The 27,190-nt window shown below is 41.6% G+C and overlaps 1 protein-coding gene across 2 annotated transcripts in view; it reads right to left on the reverse strand.

Annotated features, from left to right (window-relative positions):
- Nucleotides 1-8,014: 8,014 nt before the first annotated feature.
- Nucleotides 8,015-27,190, reverse strand: part of uba6 (ubiquitin like modifier activating enzyme 6) — a 143,582-nt gene continuing 124,406 nt past the window's right edge. For both annotated transcript variants that reach the window (XM_068030439.1, XM_068030438.1), the window contains 7 exons: nucleotides 26,848-26,919; nucleotides 22,088-22,211; nucleotides 19,955-20,148; nucleotides 18,192-18,319; nucleotides 15,751-15,838; nucleotides 11,884-11,978; nucleotides 8,015-10,308 (listed from right to left, as the gene is read on the reverse strand). In XM_068030439.1, coding sequence (XP_067886540.1) covers nucleotides 10,173-10,308; nucleotides 11,884-11,978; nucleotides 15,751-15,838; nucleotides 18,192-18,319; nucleotides 19,955-20,148; nucleotides 22,088-22,211; nucleotides 26,848-26,919 — 837 coding nt within the window. In that variant the 3' untranslated portion in view covers nucleotides 8,015-10,172. The remainder of the gene's footprint in view (nucleotides 10,309-11,883; nucleotides 11,979-15,750; nucleotides 15,839-18,191; nucleotides 18,320-19,954; nucleotides 20,149-22,087; nucleotides 22,212-26,847; nucleotides 26,920-27,190) is intronic.

The following is a 27,190-nucleotide window of genomic DNA, read 5'->3' on the forward strand; positions in this document are numbered from 1 at the left end:
AGAAAACCTGTTTGTGCTGGTTTCTTAGCCTTAGGCTTGGCCATGTGAGCTGCAGGGAAGATGGCAGGATCCCCAAGGACACATTGTACAGCGAGCTCGCCACTGGTATCAGACCCACTGGCCGTCCATGTCTCTGCTTTAAAGACGTCTGCAAACGCGACATGAAGTCCTGTGACATTGATCACAAGTCATGGGAATCAGTTGCCAGTGATCGCCAGAGCTGGCGGGCAGCCATAAAGGCGGGGCTAAAGTGCGGCGAGTCGAAGAGACTTAGCAGTTGGCTGGAAAAAAGACAGAAGCGCAAGGGGAGAGCCAACTGCGTAACAGCCCTGGCAACCAATTTTATCTGCAGCGCCTGTGGAAGAGTCTGTCACTCTAGAATTGGCCTTTATAGCCACTCCAGGCGCTGCTCCCAAACCACTGACCACCTCCAGGTGCTTACCCATTGTCTCTCAAGACAAGGAGGCCAAAGAAGAAGAAGAAGAATTGGAAAGCAGTGAACAAGGATTCACCAAAGGGGGAGCTAAAAACATGCTGTGTTTAAAATTAAACCCTGTTACAGTAAGACCAGGTGAAGGCTGAGAGGGACCCCTAGACACCTTTCTCACCTGGTCTAAACAGAAATTTGGGTGCTAGCACACAGACTTTGCTCAAAAACAAACAAGAGAAATTGGAAGTGGGAAGCCAAATTGCTCCCAATCAAGAAAGAGCATGATTTCAATACAGGTTTTCTTGTGGTTGTGTGTGCTAGAATACTAACAGGTGTAGACTGAAGTCAAGGGGGTGGCCACAAATATTTGTTGGGGAGTTTATATGGAGGGAGAGATTAAGGGAAGGTAGGAGCGCAGTGAACTCAGATGCGAGAGAGCATGATGAATTAAAATGGAAGTTTAAAGCAGCAAAAATAAGTCATTCAGTGCAGACGCTGAGGGAGAAAAACAGCAAAGATATCTCGGCAGTGAAAAAATGTGTGTGATATTTGGGTGGATGGTAGAGAACAAGGATTTTAAATGAGAGGAGGGTGGAACAAAGTGAGATGCTCAGAGGAGGAGAAATTGCCAGAGGAATACAGGGACAGACTGAGGTGTGATTTGGCGATCAGGGCCACACCACCACCAAGGCACTCTGGGCAGGACAAGTGGTGGAATGTATAGCAGGTGGGGAGGCTTCATTTCGGGAGAAGGTGGCAAGATCCTTCAGCCAAGTTTCTGTCAAGACTATGATGTCAATGCAATCGTCCACAATAAGTTCATAGATGACAAAGTCCTTGTTTGCAAGCAAGCAGACATCCTGGAGGGAGATGCAGAAAGGGACAGAGTTTTTTAGATTAGATTAGATTAGAGATACAGCACTGAAACAGGCCCTTCGGCCCACCGAGTCTGTGCCGACCATCAACCACCCATTTATACTAATCCTATACTAATCCCATATTCCTACCAAACATCCCCACCTGTCCCTATATTTCCCTACCACCTACCTATACTAGTGACAATTTATAATGGCCAATTTACCTACCAACCTGCAAGTCTTTGGCTTGTGGGAGGAAACCCACGCAGACACAGGGAGAACTTGCAAACTCCACACAGGCAGTACCCAGAATCGAACCCGGGTCCCTGCAGCTGTGAGGCTGCAGTGCTAACCACTGCGCCACTATGCCGCCCTTCATCCACTGGCAGAACACACAGGGTCAGCACTAGGAGGGGCGAGTTGGGACTGAAAGGAGATTGGCCAGATTAGCCCTGAGCAGGAACGCTGGACAGGAAGGGCAGCAAAAGAGTAGGATGGGGCCTTTGGGGCTGCTGCTCATAAGCAGGCAGCAATGAATGCTTTGATGGGCCCTTTAGAGAGAGGCATGGAAGGAAGCTGTAGACTTACCTAAGGGGGACTGAAGCTTGGGATGGTGGCAGCAGAGTAGGAAGGTTGAGAAGTGCTGTAGGGTTGGGGAAGGGATTTGACAGGGCAGAGTACTCAAGAGGGGAGAAATGAAAGGAGACAGGTGTCTAGGATGGGTGACAAAAGTAAAGAAGGTAGAAAAAAAAACAAGTGGAAATAGAAATGATGGGCTTAGGTCTGAAGTGACAGTCAAACATGCACACGAACGGACGTAAAAAAAACTCAAGTTATATGATCTGGTTACATAGTAGTTTTTTTTTTAGAGATACAGCACTGAAACAGGCCCTTCGGCCCACCGAGTCTGTGCCAACCATCAACCACCCATCTATACTAATCCTACACTAATCCCATATTCCTACCACATCCCCACCTGTCCCTATATTTCTCTACCACCTACCTATACTAGCGGCAATTTATAATGGCCAATTTACCTACCAACCTGCAGGTCTTTTGGCTTGTGGGAGGAAACCGGAGCATCCGGAGAAAACCCACGCAGACACAGGGAGAACTTGCAAACTCCACACAGGCAGTACCCAGGAGACAGGTGTCTAGGATGGGTGACAAAAGTAAAGAAGGTAGAAAAAAAAACAAGTGGAAATAGAAATGATGGGCTTAGGTCTGAAGTCAAACATGCACACGAACGGATGTAAAACAAACTCAAGTTATATGATCTGGTTACATAGTAGTTATTAGGATACATAAAACCTGGTAGTAAATGGGGGGAATAGGAGGAAAGTCCAGAGTTAAAGTCAGAGGTCCTGCAGTGGGATAAAGTGGAATTGGCATGGAGCATGAATGAAGTGGCATCCAAGTTCAGAGACAGGTGTGAGAGTGAGTGAAGTCCAGAAAATATTTGAAGGGTAGAGTATTGGAGGATGCATTGATGGAGCTATCTCCATGTGAATTTAGGTCTGGGAGATGTGCAGAATCTATTGTGGGACAGAAAGATGATGGCAAAGTTGGAGGCCACAATAAGATCCAGAAGTGGTGGAGAAATGTACTTTGACTTAGGGAAGTGAATCTTTTACAGTCTGCTTCCTCGTCATTGAAGCTGAAAAACTAGTAGAACCAGTTGCCAGTCACAGGCTCAGCATGGGTGAAGGATGGTCTATAAGCTATATAGTCACTTTAAAATTTAAGCAACAGAGCAGATCAGACACATTTATGGTGTAGTCCTATGCAGAAGCATAGCTTTGATATCCAGAAAAGTCCTGGAATTTGGAAGCCAAATTTGAGAAAGGATCCAGCGCTCACTGAAAAAAGCAACGAACAGGCATGGTTTGGGGATGGGCAATGGCAGTTTAAACTAGCAGTTAAATTGTAGTTACGGCTAAAATGCACCCACTATTAGTGTCAGGGGAAATAGTAGGAAAGAGGAGATTGGGGGAGAAAGGGCAAAGGATGTCGATGAATGGCCAAGGATAGAGATGCACAAGAAGGAGCTCCCCACCCAGGATACATCTTGATTTATACTTGGGAGCCTTTTTGTTGCCAGATGTTTTTTGCCATTCTGTTGTAACTACTTAAACCTCCTCTGGACCCAACTTTTGTTTCTTTATCACCCGCATTTTGACTTGTGCAATTATCCCTTCTGTTATTTAGTCACTTCAGCCCTCCACCCTATCACAGACATTCCCCTTGTTCTTTCCTCCCCCTGCCTGGCCCATTATCCTGCCTCTGTACTTTTTAAAAAAACTGTTAATCTTTTCACAGCTTTAAGTTCTGATGGAAGGTTGACGTGGAATGTTAACTCTGTTCCCCTCTCCACAGATTCTGGTTGGCCTGCTGCAATGTTTCCAGCATTTTCTGTTTTTATTTCAGATTGCTAGCAATTCTTTTCTGGATATCAAAGCTATGCTGCTGCATTGGACTACACCATAAGTGTGTCTGATCTGCTCTGTTGCTTAAATTTTAAAGTGACTATATAGCTTACAGACCATCCGGCACCCCTGCTGAGCCTGTGACTGGCAACTAGTTCCACTAGTTTTTCAGCTTCAATGACGAGTAAATAGACTGCAAGAGAGAATCACTTCCCGGGGTCAAAATAGATTTCTCCACCATTTCTGGATCTTATGGTGGCCCCCAATTTTGCCATCATAGAAACATAGAAAATAGGAGGAGTAGGCCATTTGGCCCTTCGAGCCTGCTCCGCCATTCATTATGATCATGGCTGATCATCCAACTCAGGAGCCTGTTCCCGCTTTTGCCTCATACCCTTTGCTCCCTTAAGACCCAAGAGCTATATCTAACTCCTTCTTGAAAACATACAATGTTTTGGCCTCAACTGCTTTCTGTGGTAGCGAATTCCACAGGTTCACCACTCTCTGGGTGAAGAAATTTCTCCTCATCTCAGTCCGGGATGGTTTACCTGTATCCTTAGACTATGACCCCTGGTTCTGGACTCCCCCACCATCGGGAACATCCTTCCTGCATCTACCCTGTCAAGTCCTGTTAGAATTTTATAGGTTTCTATGAGATCCCCCCTCACTCTTCTGAACTCCAGCAAATATAATCCTCACCGACTCAATCACTCCTCATATGTCAGTCCCATCATCCCAGGAATCAGTCTGGTAAACCTTTGCTGCACTCCCTCTATAAGCAAGAACATCCTTCCTCAGATAAGGAGACCAAAACTGCACACAATATTCCAGGTGTAGCCTCACCAAGGCCCTGTATAATTGCAGCAAGACATCCCTGCTCCTGTACTTGAATCCTCTTGCTATGAAGGCCAACATACCATTTGCCTTTTTACCGCCTGTTGCACCTGCATGCTTACCTTCAGCGACTGGTGTAAGAGAACACCTAGGTCTCGCTACATATTCCCTTCTCTCAGTTTATAGCCAGATAATAATCTGCCTTCCTGTTTTTGCTACCAAAGTGGATAACCTCATATTTATCCACCTTATACTGCATCTACCATGCATTAGCCCACTCACTCAACTTGTCCAAATCACCCTGAAGCCTCTCTGCATCCTCCTCACAACTCGCCCTCCCACCGAGTTTTGTGTCATCTGCAAATTTGGAGATATTACATTTAGTTCCCTCATCTAAATCATTAATGTATATTGTGAATAGCTGGGGTCCTAGCACCGATCTCTGCGGTACCCCATTAGTCACTGCCTGCCATTCAGAAAAAGACCCATTTATCCCTACTCTGTTTCCTGGCTGCCAATCAATTTTTTATCCATCGCAATACACTACCCCCAATCCCATGTGCTTTAATTTTACATGCTAATCTCTTATGTGGGACTTTGTCGAAAGCCTTCTGAAAGTCCAAATAAACCACATCCACTGGGTCCCCCTCATCAACTCTACTAGTTACATCCTCGAAGAACTCTAGTAGATTTGTCAAGCATAATTTCCCTTTCATAAATCTATGCTGACTCTGCCCAATTCTACCACTGTTCTCTAAGTGTTGTGCGATAAAATCTTTGATAATGGACTGTAGAATTTTCCCCACTACTGACGTCAGGCTGACTGGTCTATAATTCCCTGCTTTCTCTCCACCTCCCTTTTTAAATAATGGGGTTAGATTAGCTACCCTCCAATCTGTAGGAACTGTTCCAGAGTCTTGGAAGATGACCAGCAATGCATCCACCATTTCTAGGGCCACTTCCTTAAGTACTCTGGGATGCATACCATCAGGCCCTGGGGATTTATCAGCCTTCAATCCCATCAATTTCCCCAACACCATTTCTCTGCTCATACTGATTGCCTTCAGTTCCTCTCCCTCACTAAGCCCAACATTTCTAGTATGATATTTGTGTCCTCCTTTGTGAAGACAGAACCAAAGTATGCATTTAGTTGGTCAGCCATTTCTTTATTCCCCATAATAAATTCCAGTTTCTGACTGTAAGGGACCTACATTTGTCTTCAATCTTTTTCTCTTCACATACCTATAGAAACTTTGAGTCAGTTTTTATGTTCCCCGCAAGCTTGCTCTCGTACTCTATTTTCCCCTTCTTAATCAATCCCTTGGTCCTCCTTTGCTGAATTCTAAACTGCTCCCAATCCTCAGATCTGTTGTTTTTCCTGGCAAGTTTATATGCCTCTTCCTTGGATCCAATGTTATCTCTAATTTCCCTTGTAAGCCATGGTTTGGCTACCTTTCCCATTTTACTTTTGCCCCAGACAGGGATAAACAATTGTTGCAATTCATCCATGCGCTCTTTAAATGTTTGCCATTGCCTATTCACCGTCATCCCTTTAAGTAACGTTTCCTAATCAGTCATGGCCAACTCGCGCCTCATACCTTCGTGGTTTCCTTTACTAAGATTCAGGACCCTTGTCTCAGAATCAACTACATCACTCTCCATCTTGATGAAGAATTCTATATATTGCGGTCGCTCATCCCCAAGGGGCCTCGCACGACTAGATTGTCAATTATTCCTCTCTCATTACACAATACCCAGTCTAGGATGGCCTGTTCTCTAGTTGGTTCCTCAACACATTGGTCCAGAAAACCAAACCCGTATACACTCCAAGAATTCCTCTACTGTATTGCGACTAATTTGATTTGCCCAATCTATATGCAGATTAACGTCACCCATAATTACAGATGTTGCTTTATCGCATGCATCTCTAATTTCCTGTTTAATGCCATTCCCAACATCAACCCTACAGTTTGGGGGGTCTATATACAACTCCCACTAACGGTTTTTGCCCCTTAGTGTTTCTAACTCTACCCATACAGATTCCACATTGTCAGAGCTAATATCTTTCCTCACTATTGTGTTAATTTCCTCTTTAACTAGCAATGCAACTCCACCACCTTTAGCTTCTTGTCTGTCCTTCCTAAATACTGAATACCCCTGGATGTTCATTTCCCATCCCTGGTCACCTTGCAGCCATGTCTCCGTAATCCCAATTATATCATACCCATTTACATCTATTTGCGCAATTAATTCATCCACTTTATTGCAAAAGCTCCGCGCGTTAAGGCACAAAGTCTTAAGGCTCGTCTTTTTAACATTACTTGTCCTCTTCCCACTATTATTCACTGTGGCCCACTTTTCTCTTGCCCCTTACTGTCTTTTGTTCTCTTCTTTTGTCCCCCCTCCTCTGACTCCTTGCAAAGGTTCCCATCCCCCTGCCATTTTAGTTTAAACCCTCCCCAACCACTCTAGCAAATACTCTATCCAAAAAATCATATAGTTTAAGCAAATCTGAAATGTGGTCACTGTTGTAATATTCAGGCTAAAACAAATAGATTTATTTACAAGATTGTACAGATGCAGAAAGCTATATTAAAACTGACAGTACAAAGACAAGACTGAATCAGTCCAAAGTCAAAATATCTTATTTTAGATATATATTTCTTATGCAATACATTAATTTTGGAGGAATGACCATTGCAGATTTCACATCATGAATATATGTGGGTGAGGTAATTTGTAATTGTACAAAATTCAAGTGCCAATTGCTGAAACTGAACTGAAGATAACAAAGTCACCAGTATGTATCCCAGCTCAAAAGGGATCAGAGTAAAGCATGGTTAGTCAAGTTGAAAGATGTAATGATGCATTCTATCCATGCAATCAATTGACAATGTGCTGCATATGTTGTTCAGTTTTCACATATCTATTGATACTTTGACCAAGGATAAATGGTACCTAAGAGAAGGCTTCTACATTTTGGTTTAATGACAGATCAGACAATCTGCTGTGTTCTCAAAGACAGCTGAGGTCTGGACTCCAACTTGTAATTTGGTAGGGAAAAGCACTTATTTCTTAACTTTAAGTCATTTCAAACAAATTTATATATCTATGCAGATATAGAACAAATACAGAAATGTTCCCCAATTTGGTACAGGACAAAAAAATCTTACTTTTATTACTGTCTGGTTTATTCAGTTGTCTAGAAAAATCACACAAGTAATTATAAAATTCATGGAATTATTTCAACCCAACAAAAGTAATTTTCTATTAAGTCCAATATTGGTGTCATTTAATTATGATTTCCTGATTTACTTTGTTAGTACCTTACGCGGAGAGTTTCAGTTCTTTTTGCATTAGTAAAAATACCTTCCACAGCTACCAAGCATGTGGGGTACTTTTGGCGCCACAATAACGTGTAGGCATGTTACTCCAAAACTAAAATCAAGATAACTTTACAAGATTAGCTGGTTGAAAGTTATTTTATTTCCTCATTAGATAAGTTTCCAGTTCACAGTGTTTGGTTTCACCAAAGTGAAAATCTAGGTAGAACACTCCTTAAGCAACCTTTCTGCATGTGAAGTGAAAGGAATTCACAATCCTTCATGCTTTGAAGTATAGAAAACAGATTTAAAATCATGTTTCACCAGGGACACCTGTAATATGTAATTTGGGTATAGAATTTCAACTTGCCGCCACAGCACAGGACTGCCATTGCGGATGGACTGGCTCATTACAGTTATCACTGAATTTGCACTTCCATGGATTTGATTTCATTAGAAATGAAGCTTGGTCGGTTTCCATAATGGACAGCCAATCCCCAATACCAGTTTTACACATAGGTGGGCAAGTTAAAAATACACCCCAATACTTTTTGAATCCGAGGTTGGGCAACCAGGCAAAAACAGATAAGAACTTGCACCTGTATAGCGCCTTACACGACGTCAGGATGTTGCAAAGTGCTTTACAACGAATGTAGTACTTTGAAGTGTAGTCACTGTTCTAATGTAGGAAACGTGGCAGCCAATTTATGAACAGCAAGCTCCAACAGAAATGATATAAATGACCAGATAATCTGTTTAAATTGGTGGTTGGTTGAGGGATAAATATTGGCCAAGACACCAGGTAGAATTCCCCTGCTCTTCTTTGAAACAGTGTCATGGGATCTTTTACATCCACCCGAGAGGGCAGATGAGGATCTCTGTTTAACGTCTCATCCGAAAGACGGCACTTCTGACAGTGCAGCACTCCCTCAGTACTGCACTGAAGTGCCAGCCTAGATTTTGTGCTCAGGTCTGTGGAGTGGGTCTTGAACCCACAACCTTCAGATCAGAGGTGAGAGGACTACCACTCAACTACAGTCGACACTAAGTAAAGAAACAAAAATTTGCATTTATATTGTGTCCTTCACAACTTCAGGATGTCCCAAAACTCTCTGCAGCCAAAAGAGGGACATTTGTGCGCTTGTGGTAGGTTCATACTGTAACTCTCCAAATCAGTGCCCCTATCCTAAACAGACTAATCAGAATAATATATCTTAAACAAAAAAGTTTAAAAAAATAAGTGAAACTAAAACTTGCAATTTAGATTGTCACATTATTTACAAAGAACCAAAAAAACCCTGCATATATCAAAGATGTACAAATAATGCTGATCTCCTCAATGTGAAATTAGTAGCTAACACAAACTCAGAGTTGGTTTGTAGATATCCGAAAATAAGATTTAACAATCACCATGTTAAATTACAAGTAAAGCAGCCTACAGAAACATTTGACACATTCTTTTTGCATACTTTTTTAAAAACCCAGTCTGTAATCCAAACGAAATTGCAGAAGTTATAACAGCAAATCAGGTTAATTTTACTTTAAGCTTCATTGGTCCAAGACTTATGTTAACGGGATCATGTATAAAAATCATGGCATGTAGTAGCTGCAAATGGCAGATCTAAGGTTGTTAGCATAGCCAAAACAACATGCATAAACAAGCACATAAATCGGCAAAAAAAAAAAATCTTGAACATGAATTTTCAGTGCACATCAATAACTTACCACCTTTTTAAAATCTGCAAAATCCATGGCTGGATATTTTACAGAAGTACGGTTGAAATTATTGGGTTTTTAAAATGTTTTACATTTTTATACTAAAGGTTTAAGACTACAAGATGGGGGATTTATTTCATGGAAATGCTTGACCAAGATGGAGTCGTTCAGTTATGGAGCCACAGCCTATTCCTAAAGAGATGCTGAACCCCTATTTCTTACACTTGTTATACATCTTTGGTGCAGGACAACATGGAACCTTTGGAACCTTGTTCACGTTGAAACAGCAGCTAACAAAGCACTTACATTAAAGCAGTAAAAGAAGAGTCTATACAGAAAGACAATATGCATCATGCTCATAGGACTGGACTATCTTGATTGCAACATAATATACGGACGATCATTTGAAAACACTGATTTTATTGCCGCTATTAAGGCAGTCTGCATAGGGTGACATATGCAGGAGATTAGAGAGACATTTCCATCACAATAAAGCAAAAACAACAATTTAGCAAACTAAGTGAATGTTTCTCCACTTCTGTGGAAGTTGGTACAAGGGGCTGAAGCATCCACTACAAGCATCAGCTTAGTTCTCTTCAGGTCTGAAATAGTATCTCACTGGAGGACCTGGCAGGTCTTCTTCACCATCGGATTCAGGTGCAAATGACACAGTCAAGTCAACATACTTCTTGTCTGATGCTGGTTTCACTAACTTCTGCATTCTGCAATGAAAAAATATGTACAATAATGTAAAATTTTGGCTCAAGTTTAATAAAGGATTAACTACCACCCATCCATTCCCCTGCTCAGCCAGGAGTAAAAGTAATCCTTCATAGCTGGATTATCAAGTGCATCCTGCAGCTTGATATTGATAGAGTGATAAAGGTTGGATAGGACCCTGGGAAAACACCTCTGCTCTTTGAATTGTACCATGGGATCTTTTTATGCCTACCTGGGGCCTCAGGTAACTCTCATCCAAAAGATGGCACCTCTAATTTTGTAGCACACCTTAAGTTCTGTACTGGAGTGTAGTAGTTAAAGTTCATTGGCAGGGGTTTTCCAAGTAAATGTGCAAAAGATTGTAGCTGCTGTTTCAAAGTGAACATGGTTCCAAAAGTTCCATGTTGTCCTGCACCAAAGATGTATAGCAAGTGTAAGAAGTGGAAAACCTCAGGATATCCTGTTCTAATGGAAATTCTGAAGCAACTATCAACTCTCTCCAATGACAGGTCTGATGTATCTAAATGGAGATGAAGGCGAATTTCCTTAGGCATAACCAGATTATATTGAAATGTCACTATTAAGCCTTCACTCTCCATTCATCTCACAGAGCCAGTCATGGCACAATTAAATCAATTTTTGCATGTAATCAAAGCGACCTCTTTATTTCCCTATAACAGTTTTGAGAAGGAAGGAAGGATAAAAGGAAAGGGTGATTTCTCACCTATTTACACCTATAAACATCATGAACTTAGCCCATTTGGAGCAGATAAAGTTGACCCATTTTTGAATGCTCCACTCCCAGGTCAAGAATGCTTTGGGTAAATTTCCCTCTATTACAGCCAAATATTGTGCCTTAGCTCCAATCAGAATGACACCCCAGCTGAAGCATCCTGATTTTTAAAAATTTCTTACATCGGTCATTCTGCATCCTAAGTGAGATTGTTAATTTGTGCTGATTTGGAGGCTGATTTGTGGTGGGTAGATGTCTATTAGGTACTGGTCTGAAACTGTCCGAGAAGTTTCATACAGAGCTCTTATGACCAAAGATTTGGAGGAAAATTTCATCCCGTCCCTCTGGCTGGATTACACCCAGGTCATGGACATGACAGCCAACTTCAGCCTGCAGCAGCCGAGGGTCTCATACATTGCAGTACACATTCAACAGCTATGAATTTTCTTTTTTATTCTTTCATGGGATGTGGGTGCCACTGGCAAGGCCAGCATTTGCTGCCCATCCCTAATTGCCTTTGACAATGGAGTGGCTTGCTAAGCCATTTCAGAGAGCAGTTAAGAGTCAACCACATTGCTGTGAGTCTGGAGTCACAAGTAGGCCAGGTAAGGACAGCAGATTTCCTTCTTTAAAGGACGTTAGTGAATCAGGTGGGTAATTAAGACAATTGATGATAGATTCACAGCACCATTACTGAGACTAGCCTTCAATTCCAACTTTTTATTAACTGAATTTATTAATTGAATTTAAATTTCACCAGCTGTCATGGTGGGATTTGAATCCATGCCCCAGAGCACTAGCTGTTTACTAGTCAACTCCCCCTTGTTATTTGTGATTTACTTACGTTAGCTTTAGTCGCTTCACGTGTCCTGGCATGACTGGTACATACAACATCTTCACTCCATGAACCACCATCGTAGGCTCAATGCTGTATCTTTCCTGCAGTGAAAGAAAGCAGTTTCCATTAAGGGTGGCACAGTGGCGCAGTGGTTAGCACCGCAGCCTCACAGCTCCAGCGACCCAGGTTCGATTCTGGCTACTGCCTGTGCGGAGTTTGCAAGTTCTCCCTGTGACCGCGTGGGCTTCCGCCGGGCGCTCCGGTTTCCTCCCACAGCCAAAGACTTGCAGATTGATAGGTAAATTGGCCATTGTAAATTGCCCCTAGTGTAGGTAGGTGGTAGGAGAATTGAGGGAAGGTGGGGATGTGGTAAGCAATATGGGATTAATGTAGGGTTAGTATAAATGGGTGGTTTGATGGTCGGCACAGACCCAGTGGGCCGAAGGGCTCGTTTCAGTGCTGTATCTATAAATAAATAAATAAATAAAAATAAACACTGTAAGCACTGTGAACGGCAGGAAAGCTGCTGTCCAAAAGAAAATGAGAGAGAAATGACAGAAAGAAAAAAAAACAAATTGTGAGGAAACATAAAACAAGATGGGGGCAGAGGTTATGATCTAAAATTGTTGAACTCAATGTTGAGTCCAAAAGGCTGTAAAGTGCCCATTTGAAAGATGAGGTGCTGTTTGGATCTTTCTCGTATGTCACATATGTGTCGTTTGGAAGCGAGCAGAGAGAATATCTAAATTTGCTGACAATACCAAATTATGGAGCCTGGTGCTGGAATACTGCTATCCTGTAATACCAAGAACATGTATATGTTTTGTTTTATCTTCGTATTAACCTAAGAAACTGTTATGCCTTGTAGGTGCGAAGATTAGGGTAGGGGAGTAGAAGAACAACAATTAAGAGTGAAGTAATAGGTAATATAGTTAAACTAAATTGAAACAGTAAGCAAAGGCAGCTATGTTTATATGAGAACATTGTCTAGGCACCTCAATTGAAATGTGATAAGAGAACCTCTCACAGGAATCATTAGGCCATAAAGGACACTACATCTCTACAGTGTAAAAGAGATCCTTTTGTATTGCTACAGCTGCACTGATAACGGTCCAGGAGAGTAAAAAAAAACAAGGAATCATGGAAGACTGACTGGGCTTGGACAGGCAACGATGAGTATATAGCAGTTTTGTAATTGGATGGGTTAAATTAGGTGCAAGTCTACGATTGGGTTAAACTGGTCTCCATTGGCTTTGCCTATGTAAAGAAAGCGTAAGAAGGGATTCCCCAAGCACAGATATTGTAGAGACATTCAGGGACTATCCAGCAGATGCAGCCAAGGAAGGGATGGGCTGAAGGAGATAACCCGTGTGTCATACCAACTGGACGAAGGCACCTGGGGCAAGGGCCGACTGGAGTAGACTCATGGAGATCGTGACTTTCTACCCAGGGCATACAGGTAATATTACTCATGGTTATTAATTTCCAAGGCACACTCATACTGTGACATATCAAGTCTTACTTATGCTGAATAAAATATATAATCACCGTCACTGATAAGGGTCAAGATGAATCATTTGGAACTTAGAAGTGAAAGGGTTAATTGGCCAGAACCCCAAAACTCTAATACTGGAAAACTGTGGCAAAAAATGTGGAAGGCTACGGAAAGACACTGACAGGAAAAAGACAGAATGAAGTATTAACTTGAATGATAAAGTTCTTGATGGAATGGAGAAGGAGATCTTTAAAAGGCAGATTGCAGGTGGAAAGGACCATAAAAGGGGCAAACGCGATTCTGTGATTTATCTGGCATCGGATACAAAAGGAACGTGATGGTGATGAATCTGCATAAAATGTTTGTCAGGCCACAGTTGGAGTACTGTGCTCAGTTCAGATACCCCATTACATTGGAACAATAGAACTGTGATGATAACAGTGGGTGAAAATACTTTGTTTTTGGTCACTGGGTGCCTGAGAAATGAGGAATGAGGAAACCCATCAATATGTTTGAGTCTCCAAATCGAGCTATACCACAAATGAAGATCCATATTGAGATGCAGGGTTTTTGTTTGCCCAATATGAAGTGCACACTTTCACCACCCGAAAACTGGCGCTGGTTGGCAGAGTCAAAGCTCAAGAAGTCACAAGTGAGCAGAGGGTACTGCCAGAGTTTAACCAACTAATACAAAGTGGTTGACCAGCCAGAAATGTTGGTAAGCTTCTGCTGCCTTGTCCGGCTAGGACCATCCTAGTCCGAGGCGAACTGGCTTGCAGGGTGATCGGAAACCAAGTGGAAGAATTCTAGCTCTGTGTGATTGGTCTACCTTTCTAGGTTTCAACAGACCAGGCTGCACTGACATAAGTGGATAGCTTTAAAAAAATGACTGATACCAAGGCAGTGATAGTTAAGAAATCAAATTGAAGCAAAGTTTTGAAAGGATGAGAGAGGGTAAATAGTGATAAGACTATTTCCACTGGTCAGTGAACGGGTAACAAGGAAGTACAGGATTACTAGAATCATAAAAGGAGTGGCTATAAATGTTTTATCACTCCAGAAAAAGAGTAATTAGATTATGCTCTGTTTTAGCAGGAATATCTACACAATTCAGACCTCCTAGCCTACTCTCCTTAGCTATAAACGGCCCCTATGCCCATCTGCACCATATTCCATTGCCTCAAATGCCAACTGAAGTTGTAATCGGTATTTAGAGGGAAAGGCAGGCGTAAAATATCAAACACCACGGGGAAAAGAGGGGGGAAGTAGGAGTAAGATACCTCTCTCTGATGGGGAGATAAAACTGGCACAACCTCTAGGATTCGATTAGTTTCTTTCCACTCATCTACATCAAGGTTTTCCACCATGTTTTAACAATCCTTGCTACCTCATGTTTTTGACACAAGAACAAAGTGCTGCAAGTTATGGTAAACCTTTATGATTATGCCTCAGCTGGATTAGTGTGTTCAATTCTTGGCACACTTTTGGAAGGATATCAAGACCTTGGAGCAGGTGCAAAGGAGATTTACTAGAATGGTATCAGGCATGAGGAACTTCAGTTATGAGGAGAAACTAGAGAAGATAGGACTCCTTAAAGCAGAAAAAGTTAAAAGGGAGATTTAATTGAGATATTCAAAATTAGGTGATTTTATAAGTAAATAAGGAGAAACTGTTTCCATTGGCAGGAGGGCCTGTATCCAGAGAACACAGATATAAGATAAGAATCAGAAGTGAGGAGAATTTCTTTTTTTACACAGTTAGTTACAATGATCTGGAATGCACTGCCTGAAAGGATGATGGAAGCAGATTCAATAGCAACTTTCAAGAGAGGATTAGATATAGAACCATAGAACAATTACGGCACAGGAGGCCATTCAGTCCATTGTGTCTGTGCTGGGAAAGGAAATATTTGCAGGGCTATAGGGGAAGAGTAGGGGAATGGGAATAATCGAACAGCAACATGGGCACGATGGGTCGAATGGCCTCCTTTGCTCTACATCCCATTATTCTAAGTAAGTACCTTGCAGTTGTAATGTGCTATTGGCCTGAGACCAGTAACTGCAGAGTGTGTTTCACAGCCATCAAGGTCGTGCTTGGCAACTGCCATGACAGAGCTCAACAGACGTGAGTGGTGTCAAGCCCAGCTGGTCTGGGACACATCTCACAAAAGGGCCTCATTCAGCAGTGTACTGAAGGCAGATCAGAAATAGACTGTGGAGCCACACCATGACTTTTGCATTTCTCTGAATTAAAAAGTGCTTTACATTACACAAGTAATGGTGTAAATGCGCCTTTAAACTCTGCTTGCAACCTGATCATTTGGAAGCTCTGGCATCAAATGGGAAATTACAAAAAATCTGAATAAAGTCGTTTCTTACTTTCACAGCATTTATGAAATTTAAGAGTGTGAAATCTTCCCTTCCATGAATGGTCCATCTATCCCAGATTGTAAATGATATTCCATTCCTATTCCAAAAAAAAAAGTTAGGTTTTAGGGCAACATTATTAAATGAGCTGTATTTGGAAAGGTCCATTTGCTTACAGCAATAAGTAATTCTTCGCAAACGTTTGATGAACACCTGGTATACGCTGAGATGGTGGAAGCAGACAGATCAGTTTGGTTCAGTGATATATTGGAGCTAGAAGTCTGAAGTGTGCGCAGACCCCGTGAGATCATGGAGCTTCCTCTACCAGCATCTTGATCAAGCTCTGGGTTTTTAGCAGCACAGCACACTCCATCTCCCTGCATACACACACACCGTTCCCTCCAAAGCTGGGTTACCCCTCATTTCCCCCATCTTTGTGCTCTATTTGTGGTATTCAATCACTGCTCCATCCTGTGCTCTCTCCCATCATCTTTCTCCCACCAGCTCCCTCCCTACTTTCAAAAATCTCCCCAAAATCTTAAACTATGCTCTAATCTCCATGCAAAATTTCCCCCCTTTTCCATGTTTATAGCCCACTGCATTTTCCCCCGCTACCCTGTAAGGGGTTCAGAGATGTTTTCCTTTACGTGAGGAGTCTTATATTGTTGTGTAGCTTAATTGCTCTTAAAAAGGGAAAACAGAAGAGAATGTGCCAACTTGATTAATTGCATCTTAGCAATGATCATTTGTCTATAATATTTTGGAATGTGGGCATCATAAATGAGTAAGGACCAAAATATCAGGGCGGCACAGTGGCGCAGTGGTTAGCACCGCAGCCTCACAGCTCCAGCGACCCGGGTTCAATTCTGGGTACTGCCTGTGCAGAGTTTGCAAGTTCTCCCTGTGACCGCGTGGGTTTTCGCCGGGTGCTCCGGTTTCCTTGCAGGTTGATGGGTAAATTGCCCCTAGTATAGATAGGTGGTAGGGGAATATAGGAAAGGTGGGGATGTGGTAAGCAATATGGGGTTAGTGTAGGATTAGTATAAATGGGTCGTCACAGACTCAGTCGGCCGAAGGGCCTGTTTCAGTGCTGTATCTCCCAATAATTCAATCTTCCCTTTTTGAACCATTAAATTCTTTTATAATTTAAAACAAGTTATACAGGAAAAAGATAACAAAATTTTCTTAAATCTTTAAAAAAAAACATACAGAACTGCTGGGATCCAAAGTACCTGTAGCAAAAACAGAAAATGCTGGAAGTACTCATCAAATCAACATGAAATGTTAATTCTGTTTCTCTCTCCACAGATGCTGCCTGACCTGCTGAGTATTTCCATCATTTTCTGTTTTTGTTTCAGATTTCCATCATCCACAGTATTTTACTTTTGTTTCAGTACTGGTAGTGTTCTTTTAATGCAAAGATAATTCTCAAGTTTAGAAAATAATTCTCCATGTTTGCAACCACACCCCAGAGCATGTGCTTTAAAGTGACTATCCTTAGACTATTGCAGCTGTGTGATATAGTACAGATGGCAAAGGACTAGTGGAAGGTATCACACACAGTGGGTGAAATTAACAGAAAGCAAAATTGGTCGGGATGTAAAGTGAGGGACCAATTCACTACCATACAATTTGCACCCTTATATTTTAACCTCACAGACTTGACAATCAACCACCCAGGAGTGCCCATGATGCAGAATATACAGACATGCTCACTAGCTCAAAATTATTTGGGGGTTGATACGGTACCCACAGATCAATTGACTGAAACCAGCGAAGCAAAACTGCACACCAGACATCACCCAAGCATTATCTATCCTTCATATACTAAAGGCCCAAAACCTTACTTCCACAGCAAGTGCGTTGGCCTTGTTATTTCATAAGCCAATAGCATTTTTGCACCAGCTGGTGTGCATGGATTTGATAGACCTGACCGGACAGAGTTGAATATCGCATGTGCAGATAGGATCATCTTGTACTCCAGGTAGCCACATAAACCTCTTGCGACTTGGGATGTTTTTACTGCGTTAAGGGCACTATATAAATGAAAGCAGTTGTCATTGTTACTCATGATAATTATTAGTTTTGGCCAAGGGCTCTGAGGTTGATTGAAAGCAGCAAGTCACTACAGTACATTTGAGTGTCTAGCTGGAATTAATCAGACATAAAATCGCCTAAGATGTTTCATTGTACCCACACGAACACTCACTGAAATTTATTCAGCTTTAGCCTGTATTATGCAAATTACCACAAAATACAAATCTCTAAGGACTAGCTTTTAGCTCCCTCGATCATTCAGCAGATGGCATCTCTCTGCCTGTGAATATTAAACCGCAAGCATTTGTTTTTGAAGATAGTAAAAAGGATGATGTTTTAGCACTTCGTACAGCATATTTAAAAGATAAGTTCTCAACATAGTGATTCTGTTTACATCAGGCATTAGTTTCCTTTACCTTATTTGTGTTTTCTTTACTGGAGCTGTTTCAGTAAATACTATAACAGGAATAGCTAGGTTAAAGAAACAATTTCTGTATGCTTCGAAGGAATGGCCTCCAACGATCTTTATCAACTCTACAGCAACCTAGAGAAAAAAAGACAAATCCCGAGATTGAATGAGAACAAGCACCAGCATACTGGGATTGAGTTACAACACTGCTTTCACTTCAAGAAATAGCTTTTAATCTCGCGTAGACCCATGAAAAGCTCCTTCTCCCAATGGTTGTGCGAGTTCTAAACTAATTGAGTTTGAGCTACATCACTTCCTAGAGGCCTGAACAGAAAACTGGCATTCTTATTTGGAGATAATGTGATAAATGAGAGGGATATCTTGAGATTGGATGCAAGCTTTTTTCTTGGGGTAGCATAGAGGGAGATTAATACCCATTATACTGGCTGTGCAGCTGCAATACCGTGCTGTTTGTGTCATGCTTTGAGTACAAAGCACTCAGTTCCATCATTGTGAAGAGGAAATGACCGACTTGGTCTCCGTTTCAGCTCATCTGCTGCTGAAGGCCTCATTCATGCCTTAGTTGCCTCTAGACTTGACTATTCCAATCACCCTTGGCTGGTCTCTCACGTTCTACCCTCCGTAAACTTGAGGTGATCCAAAGCTTTGCTACCCATGTCTTAACTCGCACCAAGTTCCATTCACCCCATCACCCCCATGCTCACTGACCTACATTGGCTCCTGGTCAAGCAAAGTCTTGACTTTAAAATTCGCATACTTGTTTGCAAACCAATCCATGGCCTCGCCCCTCCCTAATTCTAAGCTCCTCCAGCCCCACAATGCTCCGAGGTATCTGCACCCATCTAATTCTGGCCTCTTGAGCACCCCCGATTTTAATCCCTCTACCATTGTTAGCCGTGCCTTCAATTGCCTAGGCCCCACGCTCTGGAATACCTTCTGCATACCACTCTGCCTCTGTACCTTGTTTTCTTCATTAAAACCTATCTCTTTGATCAAGCTTTTGGTCAAAATTGCTCATTGTCACTTGATATCTGGATGCCAGACCTAATGGATAGCTGGGAAAAAGGTCAGTGACTGGGAAACTATAATGATGATTGGTGGCCAGAAAACAAAATGGTAGCTGGTGGCCACCAGTCGAGGTGGACATTGGACTCCTCATAGCCTGAGCAGTGCCTTAGACCCCAGAGCCTAAGCAATGCCTCATTCACTGTAGTTGCTGGTCATTTGGAATCCATGAGTAGAAGAATGGAATGGTTTGTACCAACATAGAGATGACACTCCTACTTTACAATTCCTTTTTTTAAAAAAAACTTTCCATTGTATGATCAAACATCATATTGACTTAGAATTGAATTCAAATTCTATTCAAACATGTCTACTTATTTTTGCTCTGAGGATGTGAGTGATGATGGCAAGACATTATTTACTGCCCATCCTTGGTTTGTCTGAGACACAAAGAGCCAACTAAGCAATGAGGGACTGGACACGACACATTGGCCAGACTGGATAGGGGTGGCATGCGGCCTTTCCTGCAGGAGATCAATGACGTTTTTTTTTTACATTAGTCCAACAGCTTTTACAGGGGCTTTTTTCCCCTGGTGCCAGCCCACACCTTACCAGATTTATTGAATTCAATTTTGGAAGGATCTGAACTCCTGACCTCTGGATTGCTAGGCCTGTACTGTTATTACTATATTTCTGCACCCACTGCTTGAGAACTTATACCAGAACCAGTAAGGATGTTCCTACCAGCCCTGATACTGCTGCAGTCGCGGTTGCTATGGCAGGAATGATCCGTCCAGCGATCCTCTTCGTCTTTAACCTGTCTGCTGTACTGATGCTGTACATCTTTGCTCGTATGTTGGAAGCAGCTGTTATGAAGTCAATGTGCCCATTGCTGTCATTGTCTTTTTCAAAGGAAACAGGCATCATGTGGAGGTGATCTACCACGCAATGACCAAAAAATATTGCAGTTATTCAGATCCATTTTGCATTTCTAAGAATCGCATATTGCAGTCTAAGAGCTTTCCTCAGCTTTCTTACTCCCCTCTCCCAATAAATTCTGTCTCCTCCCAAAGGAGCTGACGTGTTCTGGGGTCTGGTTCAACAGTAGGTAGCTCTCCAGTACCTCGTCTAAGAGGCCATTTTGTCATACGTAAACCTAGACTAATAGTCATTTGGCAGTACAGAACTTGAGTATTGCTGAAAATAGAGACATGTTGTTGAAGTTTTTCTGCATGCACTCATCAGGACAATCCGCAAGAATACCAATATAAGGGAAAACAACTTAATACAGCAAGAGTAAAGGGTGCTGATTGGTTGGCAAGTGAACTCTGATTGGTAGAGGTCTTGCCATGGAGAATGTACCTGTTTACGGTGACTGACAGTTAATAGTCAAGCTTTGTTTGAAATTTAAAACAGGCAGCTTGACTCGGATTGGAATTACGCTGACAACCAATTTAAGATTGTCAGTAGGGCTCACAGTATGGCGCATTTGTGCGTACTGAAAGCTACATATATTAATACACAGGGCCCTCTTTGCAGACAGAAAGAATATGTACGAACATTGCGCCTGTTTCAGCTAAACAAAATAATTGACAGCCATTGGCTTGTTCATTCCTCAGAGCAATGTCCTTGACCAATCACAGTCAAGCTGCCTAGTTTAAATTTCAAACAAAGCTTGGCAGTTAACTTTCAGTCACCGTTAACTGGTGCAAGCACCATGGCAATGCCTCGACCAGTGTTCACTTGCCAACCAATCAGCGCACTCTTCTCACACTATAAAGTTGTTGTTTTCCCTTACATTGGTATTCTTGCAGATTGTCTTGAGTGCAAGATGAAAAGCTTTGACGGCATGTCTCTATTTTCAGCAATACTAAACCTAGACTGTGTGTTAGCTCGCTACGTGTCCATTGTGGGTGGGTTGGATGAGGTGGGGAGGAGGATCACAGCTGAGCCTGTCCTTGTTTTTGTGTGACTCTCAAACAATACAGGTGGCAATAGGAGGCCAATGGGCAGTGATCAGGATCAGAGAATCATAGGAACTTTTAACACAGTAGGAGACTATTCATCCTCCAAGTCTGTGCTAGCTCTTTGCGACAATAACTCAAAAAGTAATCTCACTGCCCTGCTCTCTCCTCATAGCCCTGTATTTTCCTCTGCTTCAGAACAGAACTAAGTGAGGCAGTGGTTCCCTGGTGGACTGCAGAGTAAAGCCTGGCTACCTGACCCGAACCCAACTAGACTTGACTACGTGTCGGGTGCGGGTCGGGTCAATATTCTGAGTCCAGCATTCGGGCTGTATAGTGCTGCTTCTGGGAACTCACGGGATCAGCTTACCCAGGATTCCAGACAACGCCATCTGCAGGACTAGTCTGCTGCCGGAACAGATGAACGATATTCGGGTCGGGTCAGGTGGGGCGCAAAAAAAAAAATTAAAAGACTCAGGTCCGGTTTGGGTTGGCTGTGGTCAGGTTTCAATTTTATATCCGAGCAGGCCTTTACTGCAGAGCCCAATCAGTATTCATGGCTGAGCTGTGAGGAGGGGAATCCTGAGGTTAGCTCTAAGATTATGTCACACAATTATTTTATTGAAAGCAAAGTATCATTGCTATCTAGACCCTGTCTGTGTTCAATTTTGAACTCATTTGGGGGGGGTTAGAGTCTCTGGAAAGGGTCAGAGCAGGGCCACTCAAATGGGCCTTTTAATTTTGGAAAAGTGTAGATTTTAAGGAGACATGATTCAGTACTTTAAGACAATGAAATTATTAGATTTTGCTCAAGTGCATTTGCCACTCAGCCTGCGGAGTCACTTTAAATGAACCACATCACCCTCAGATTAATGATCAGAACAGTGAACATGCCACATAACATTGCACTCACTTTTGGTTGCCATTCCTGTTCTTCTGGCTTTGTTTAACAGCTCAATGGCCACTCTTTCCTCTTCGCTGCTTACTGCAAGTTTTGCCTGGTCAGATTTCTTTACATTTTCATCAGTTTCTATTTGCTAAAAAAGGCAGAATTTTCATGTGCAGTGCATTCATGCCACAAACAAAATAGCAACATTTTAAACAAATACATCTCTAGTTAACAAGTTTGAGCCAAATCTTTTCCCCTTATACGGAAAAGATTTTCTAGATACTGCAAAATCCTTTGAAATAATCACAATTAGTTTCATATCCTGTACATACATGGGGATTACTTTAACTCTAAAAATCAGCAAACAAGGTAAAGAATTTATATACAGCTATGACATATAAGCTGGGTTTTACTCTATTTTATCATTGATATTCTTCCCCACTTTCCAAAATGAAATTTCATGAACTAATGTTCAAGCACACTCTATTGGGCAAGAAAATGGACTTAGATCCCTGTAGACCAAGATGAAAATACAACTCGGTGACAGCCTTAGCTCAGTTGTAGCAATCTCACCTCTGCATTAGAAGTTTTTGGGTTTAAGCCCCACTCTAGAGACTTAAGCACATAATCTAGGCTGACACTTCAATACAATACTGAGGGAATGCTGCACAGTTAGAGGTGCCTTCTTTTAAGCAAAACCCCGTCTGCCCTCTTAGGTGGCCACAAAAGATCCCATAGAACTATTCAAAGAGCAGGGGAGTGTCTGGTCAATATTTATCCCTCATCCAACACCAGGGGGCGGAAATGCAGATCATCTGGTCATTATCTCATTGCTGCTTCTGGGAGCTTACTGTGCACAATTACCTTCCATGTTTCCTACCTTACAACAGTGACTACACTTCATTGGCTGTAAAGCACTTCGGGACATTGAGATCATGAAAAGAGCTATATAAATACAAGTTTTCTTTACTTAATCTGAAAAATTGAACGTGCTGCCAATGTTGTACAAGTATTTAAATACTAATAGTCGTTTGGTAGTACAGAACTTGAGTACTGCTGAAAGTAATGTTGTCAAAGCTTTTCATCTTGCACTCATCAGGACAATCTGAAAGAATACCAATGTAAGGGAAAAAAAATCAACTTTACACTATACAAGAGGGTGCTGATTGGTTGACAAGTGAACTCCAATTGGTAGAGGCATTGCCATGGGGAATGCACCAATTAACAGTGATTGACAGTTAACTGCCAAGCTTTGTTTGAAATTTAACCCAGGCAGCTTGACTGATTGGTCAAGGCATTGCCCTGAGGAATGAACCAGTGAATGGCTGTCACTTATTTCGTTTAGCTGAAACAGGTGCAATGTTTGTACATATTCCATTGTGCCTATTGACATTGCTAGCCTATTCACCCATGTATCACTTAAGGAAGCCATAGATACTTGCGCTGCAGCACTATATTATAGCGATCTAGACCAGTCACCATTGCATGAATCAGCATTCACTGAACTTATGAACTCGGCAACTTGCACCGTTGAGTTCAGTTTTAACACCATGTAAGCTCAAATAGATGGTGTTGCCATGGGATCCCCTCTAGGCCCAGCTCTCGCAAACATCTTTGTTGGGTTCCATGAGAAACGTGTCTTTGAGGAAATGACATCTAACCTCCTACCTCTTGCATATTTCTGATATGTAGATGATACGTTTGCTATATTTGAATCCGCAGCTTCATGTAATAATTTCCTTACACGTCTTACTGAGCTCCATCCTGCACTCAAATTTACTTTTGAAATGGAGCAGTCAAATGAGCTCCCTTTCCTTGACATACTAGTTGAGAAATCTGTTGAGGGGTTCTCTACCACGGTCTACCGCAAACCTATCTTCAGTGGTCAATACATGCGTTGGGATTCCTACAGTTACACGTGCTATAAGATTGGCCTTATCGGCAACTTCGTAAATAGGGCCTGAGCCATTTGCTCACCATGCAAGCTTGATGCTGAAATAGCGCGAATCAAAGACATCCTGCGCGACCAATGGCTAACCTATTCAGATAATTTCTCGCTGCATATCGCGCAAACTTTTGAACGGGCCTAAGGCTGTCATTTTCAGCCCTGAAAAGTGCCAGTTTACCTGAAATTACCCTGGAAGCCAAAAAGACACCCTGCCTGTCACACAAATGAGCAATGTGATATATGAATTTCAATGCCATTGTGATGCTAGGTATATAGGCCGTACGTCCCAAGGACTGATGGACCGTATCAAACAACATGTCCCTCTGCTGTTTGCAACGGGCAAGGTACAGGCTGTACCCAACCAGCCTGCGCTTGCAAAACCCAAAACAGTGTCCAACATTAGATGCGATTCCACGATTGGACAACATTTGCTAAATAATCCTCAGTGTGCTAAGAATTACGCTGACAACCAATTTAAGGCTGTCAGTAGGGCTCGAGGCATGGTGCATTTGCAAGTACTGGAATCTTCATATATTAATACAGGGCCCTCTTCTTTGCAGACAAAGAATATGTACAAAAATTGCGCCTGTTGCAGTTAAACTGAATAATTGACAGCCATTGACTGGTTCATTCCGCAAGGCACTGCCTTGACCAATCACAGTCAAGCTGCCTTGTTTAAATTTCAAACAAAACTTGGCAGTTAACTGTCTGTCACCGTTAACTGGTGCATTCTCCATGGCTTCGCCTCTACCAATCAGAGTTCACTTGCCAACCAATTAGCACTCTCTTCTCATACAGTATAACATTGTTTTCCCTTACATTGGTATTCTTGTGGATTGTCCTTATGAGTGCAAGATGAAAAGCTTCGACAACATGTCCCTATATTCAGCAATATTTAAATATTATTAGTGCTCCTGTGATTTTGTTCAGAGGTAGTCCAAGACCTGCATGCTCACCACAGTTCTGCCTGACAATCTAAATGGAACAGCGCCTCTCCCATCATTTTTATACAGCAAATTTACTGAAGTAATATGGAGTAATAAAAGGTCAAAATATTACATTTATTGATACTCAAAGTTACAGGCCTCAGGGAGATGAAGGACAGTTTCACATGTAAAGTTTGTGAAGATTTCCTGTTTGCTATTCTGGGTTCCTTTGCAAACAAGTTCCAAATAAATATATTTTATCTCTTCTTCCCTGGCTTTGTGTCTGTGCTCCATTCACCTATCTTCCACGGTTATTGTGTTTTTATACAAAATACTTTGAGGTTTGGGGTATCACCTGTTACTCCCACAAACAAACCCCTACTGGCTACTGCAATGTATCATGCTCCGCCACATGAATTTGCCTCTTCATGGACAGCAGACTGGATAAACATTTTTTTTAAATCAGAGTTAGAGACAGGTTTAAACCACAAAGTGTCTTTTATTTATGTAAAAGTTTACATAAACAAAAAGTTTAATACATATTTTGCTACATTTGAATATATAAATATTACTTTGCTGCTTTCTCTCTAAAGATGAGCTACAATATTTAAGTCTTTCTAGCTAAGCTAGTCCAGGTTTTCACAACACAAACAGCCTTTTTGACTGCTGGCTGCAAAGTGAGACTTCCATGTCTTATTCTGAACTTCCAACATAGTTTGAGATGAAGTCTCTGCCCACCAAGCAGTCAATCTCAAAAGACTGCAGCCAATAACAACCAAGCCACTTCCTCAGGATTGAAGGCCCATGCTTTGATGTGTGACTGAAGGCAACAGTCCCCAGGGTAATTAACACTTCAAACTACTATCGCATGGGCCAAAACAAGCCTACACTGTGATGAAAATCTGTAGACAAATAGATAAGTTCAAGCTGACGGGCTTATGTTGAAAACAATATGGTGTATAACCTTAGAAGTTAACCCTTTATGTCCTCATTCGAGCATTACAAGAATACAAATTAAAAAAATTCAACTCAGACAAAAATCCATTTTGCCACATTTGCCTTGAGATGCTTTCTCGGTTAACGGTGCGACATAAACAGGAGTTATGATTTTACTAGAAATACCAAGAAAAGGAAACCAGCATGAAAACATTCACATTATTGGATGTACATAGTGACCAGTGGAATTCTTACCACAATATTAGTATTTATCTATTTTTAGAAAATTTGCTAATGATACAAGTAACTTTGTTATTCCTCTCCAAAACCTCTTACTCTCAGTTATTAACATTTGTTGTTGTTGCATCTTGCACTGCTGATACAATTAGCTGGGCCACAGATCACAATGCCATCTGCAATCACTTTGAAGAAATTCAGTGATGCGATTTGTTCAAATCGGAGCAGTGAATTAATTACTTTCAAGAAGGCCTTTGTTCTGAACTTTATTTTAATGAATCAATACAGATAAATTCTCTTGAAGGCAATCACAAAAGTGTAATTCTTTGTTAGTCATATTTAACATGGTACCCTACATTTAATAGGCCATGTGTTATACGCTTTTAATCATATATAGACATAATTTACCACAATATGGTATGTAATCTCACATGCCAGATTCCCAAACCAATATAAATGTAACTTGGATGCATTATGGAAATATGAATGCCATTGCTTTGATTTTAGCTTCAATAAAATTTTGGATTATTTAAAAACAAGAATTACTAACCAAGGATGTGACAGTACAGGATTTTTTAAAAAAACTATCGCAATATAAACAGAAAAGCTCCTAGCTCATGCTCCATGGTCAACAGTGCTGGAACATACTAACGTACAACAGGAAATGCCAAACATGAACAGTACTGAAAAAAGTCCCTTCGCTAAATTCAGCTCTAACCTGTTAATCAATTACTTACTTTTGCAGACGGCGTGAATTTTGGAATCTCAACCTTGGACAACGGTTGGGAAATATTTTCCCTGGATATTTCCTGCAAGACATTAAACAGAGAGCTATAATATAAACCAGGGTTGTCCAACCTTTTCACGTGGGGGCCACATTACAATTTTTGTCTTACATAGGGGGTCAGTGAGACAATTTCGGAAAGATAAAGGCATTAAAAAGTTATCTTACTACTAATCAAAACAACAAATATGCATTTTTGTGAAGAAGCAATGAAATGAGAAGATTAATTTATCGATTTACTTTCTCATCACTATGTTGGTCACTGATTTAGTGAGATACCTGGCATTTTTTTGTTA

This window comes from Heterodontus francisci, chromosome 4, assembly GCF_036365525.1.
Source record: "Heterodontus francisci isolate sHetFra1 chromosome 4, sHetFra1.hap1, whole genome shotgun sequence".
Lineage (NCBI taxonomy): Eukaryota > Metazoa > Chordata > Chondrichthyes > Heterodontiformes > Heterodontidae > Heterodontus > Heterodontus francisci.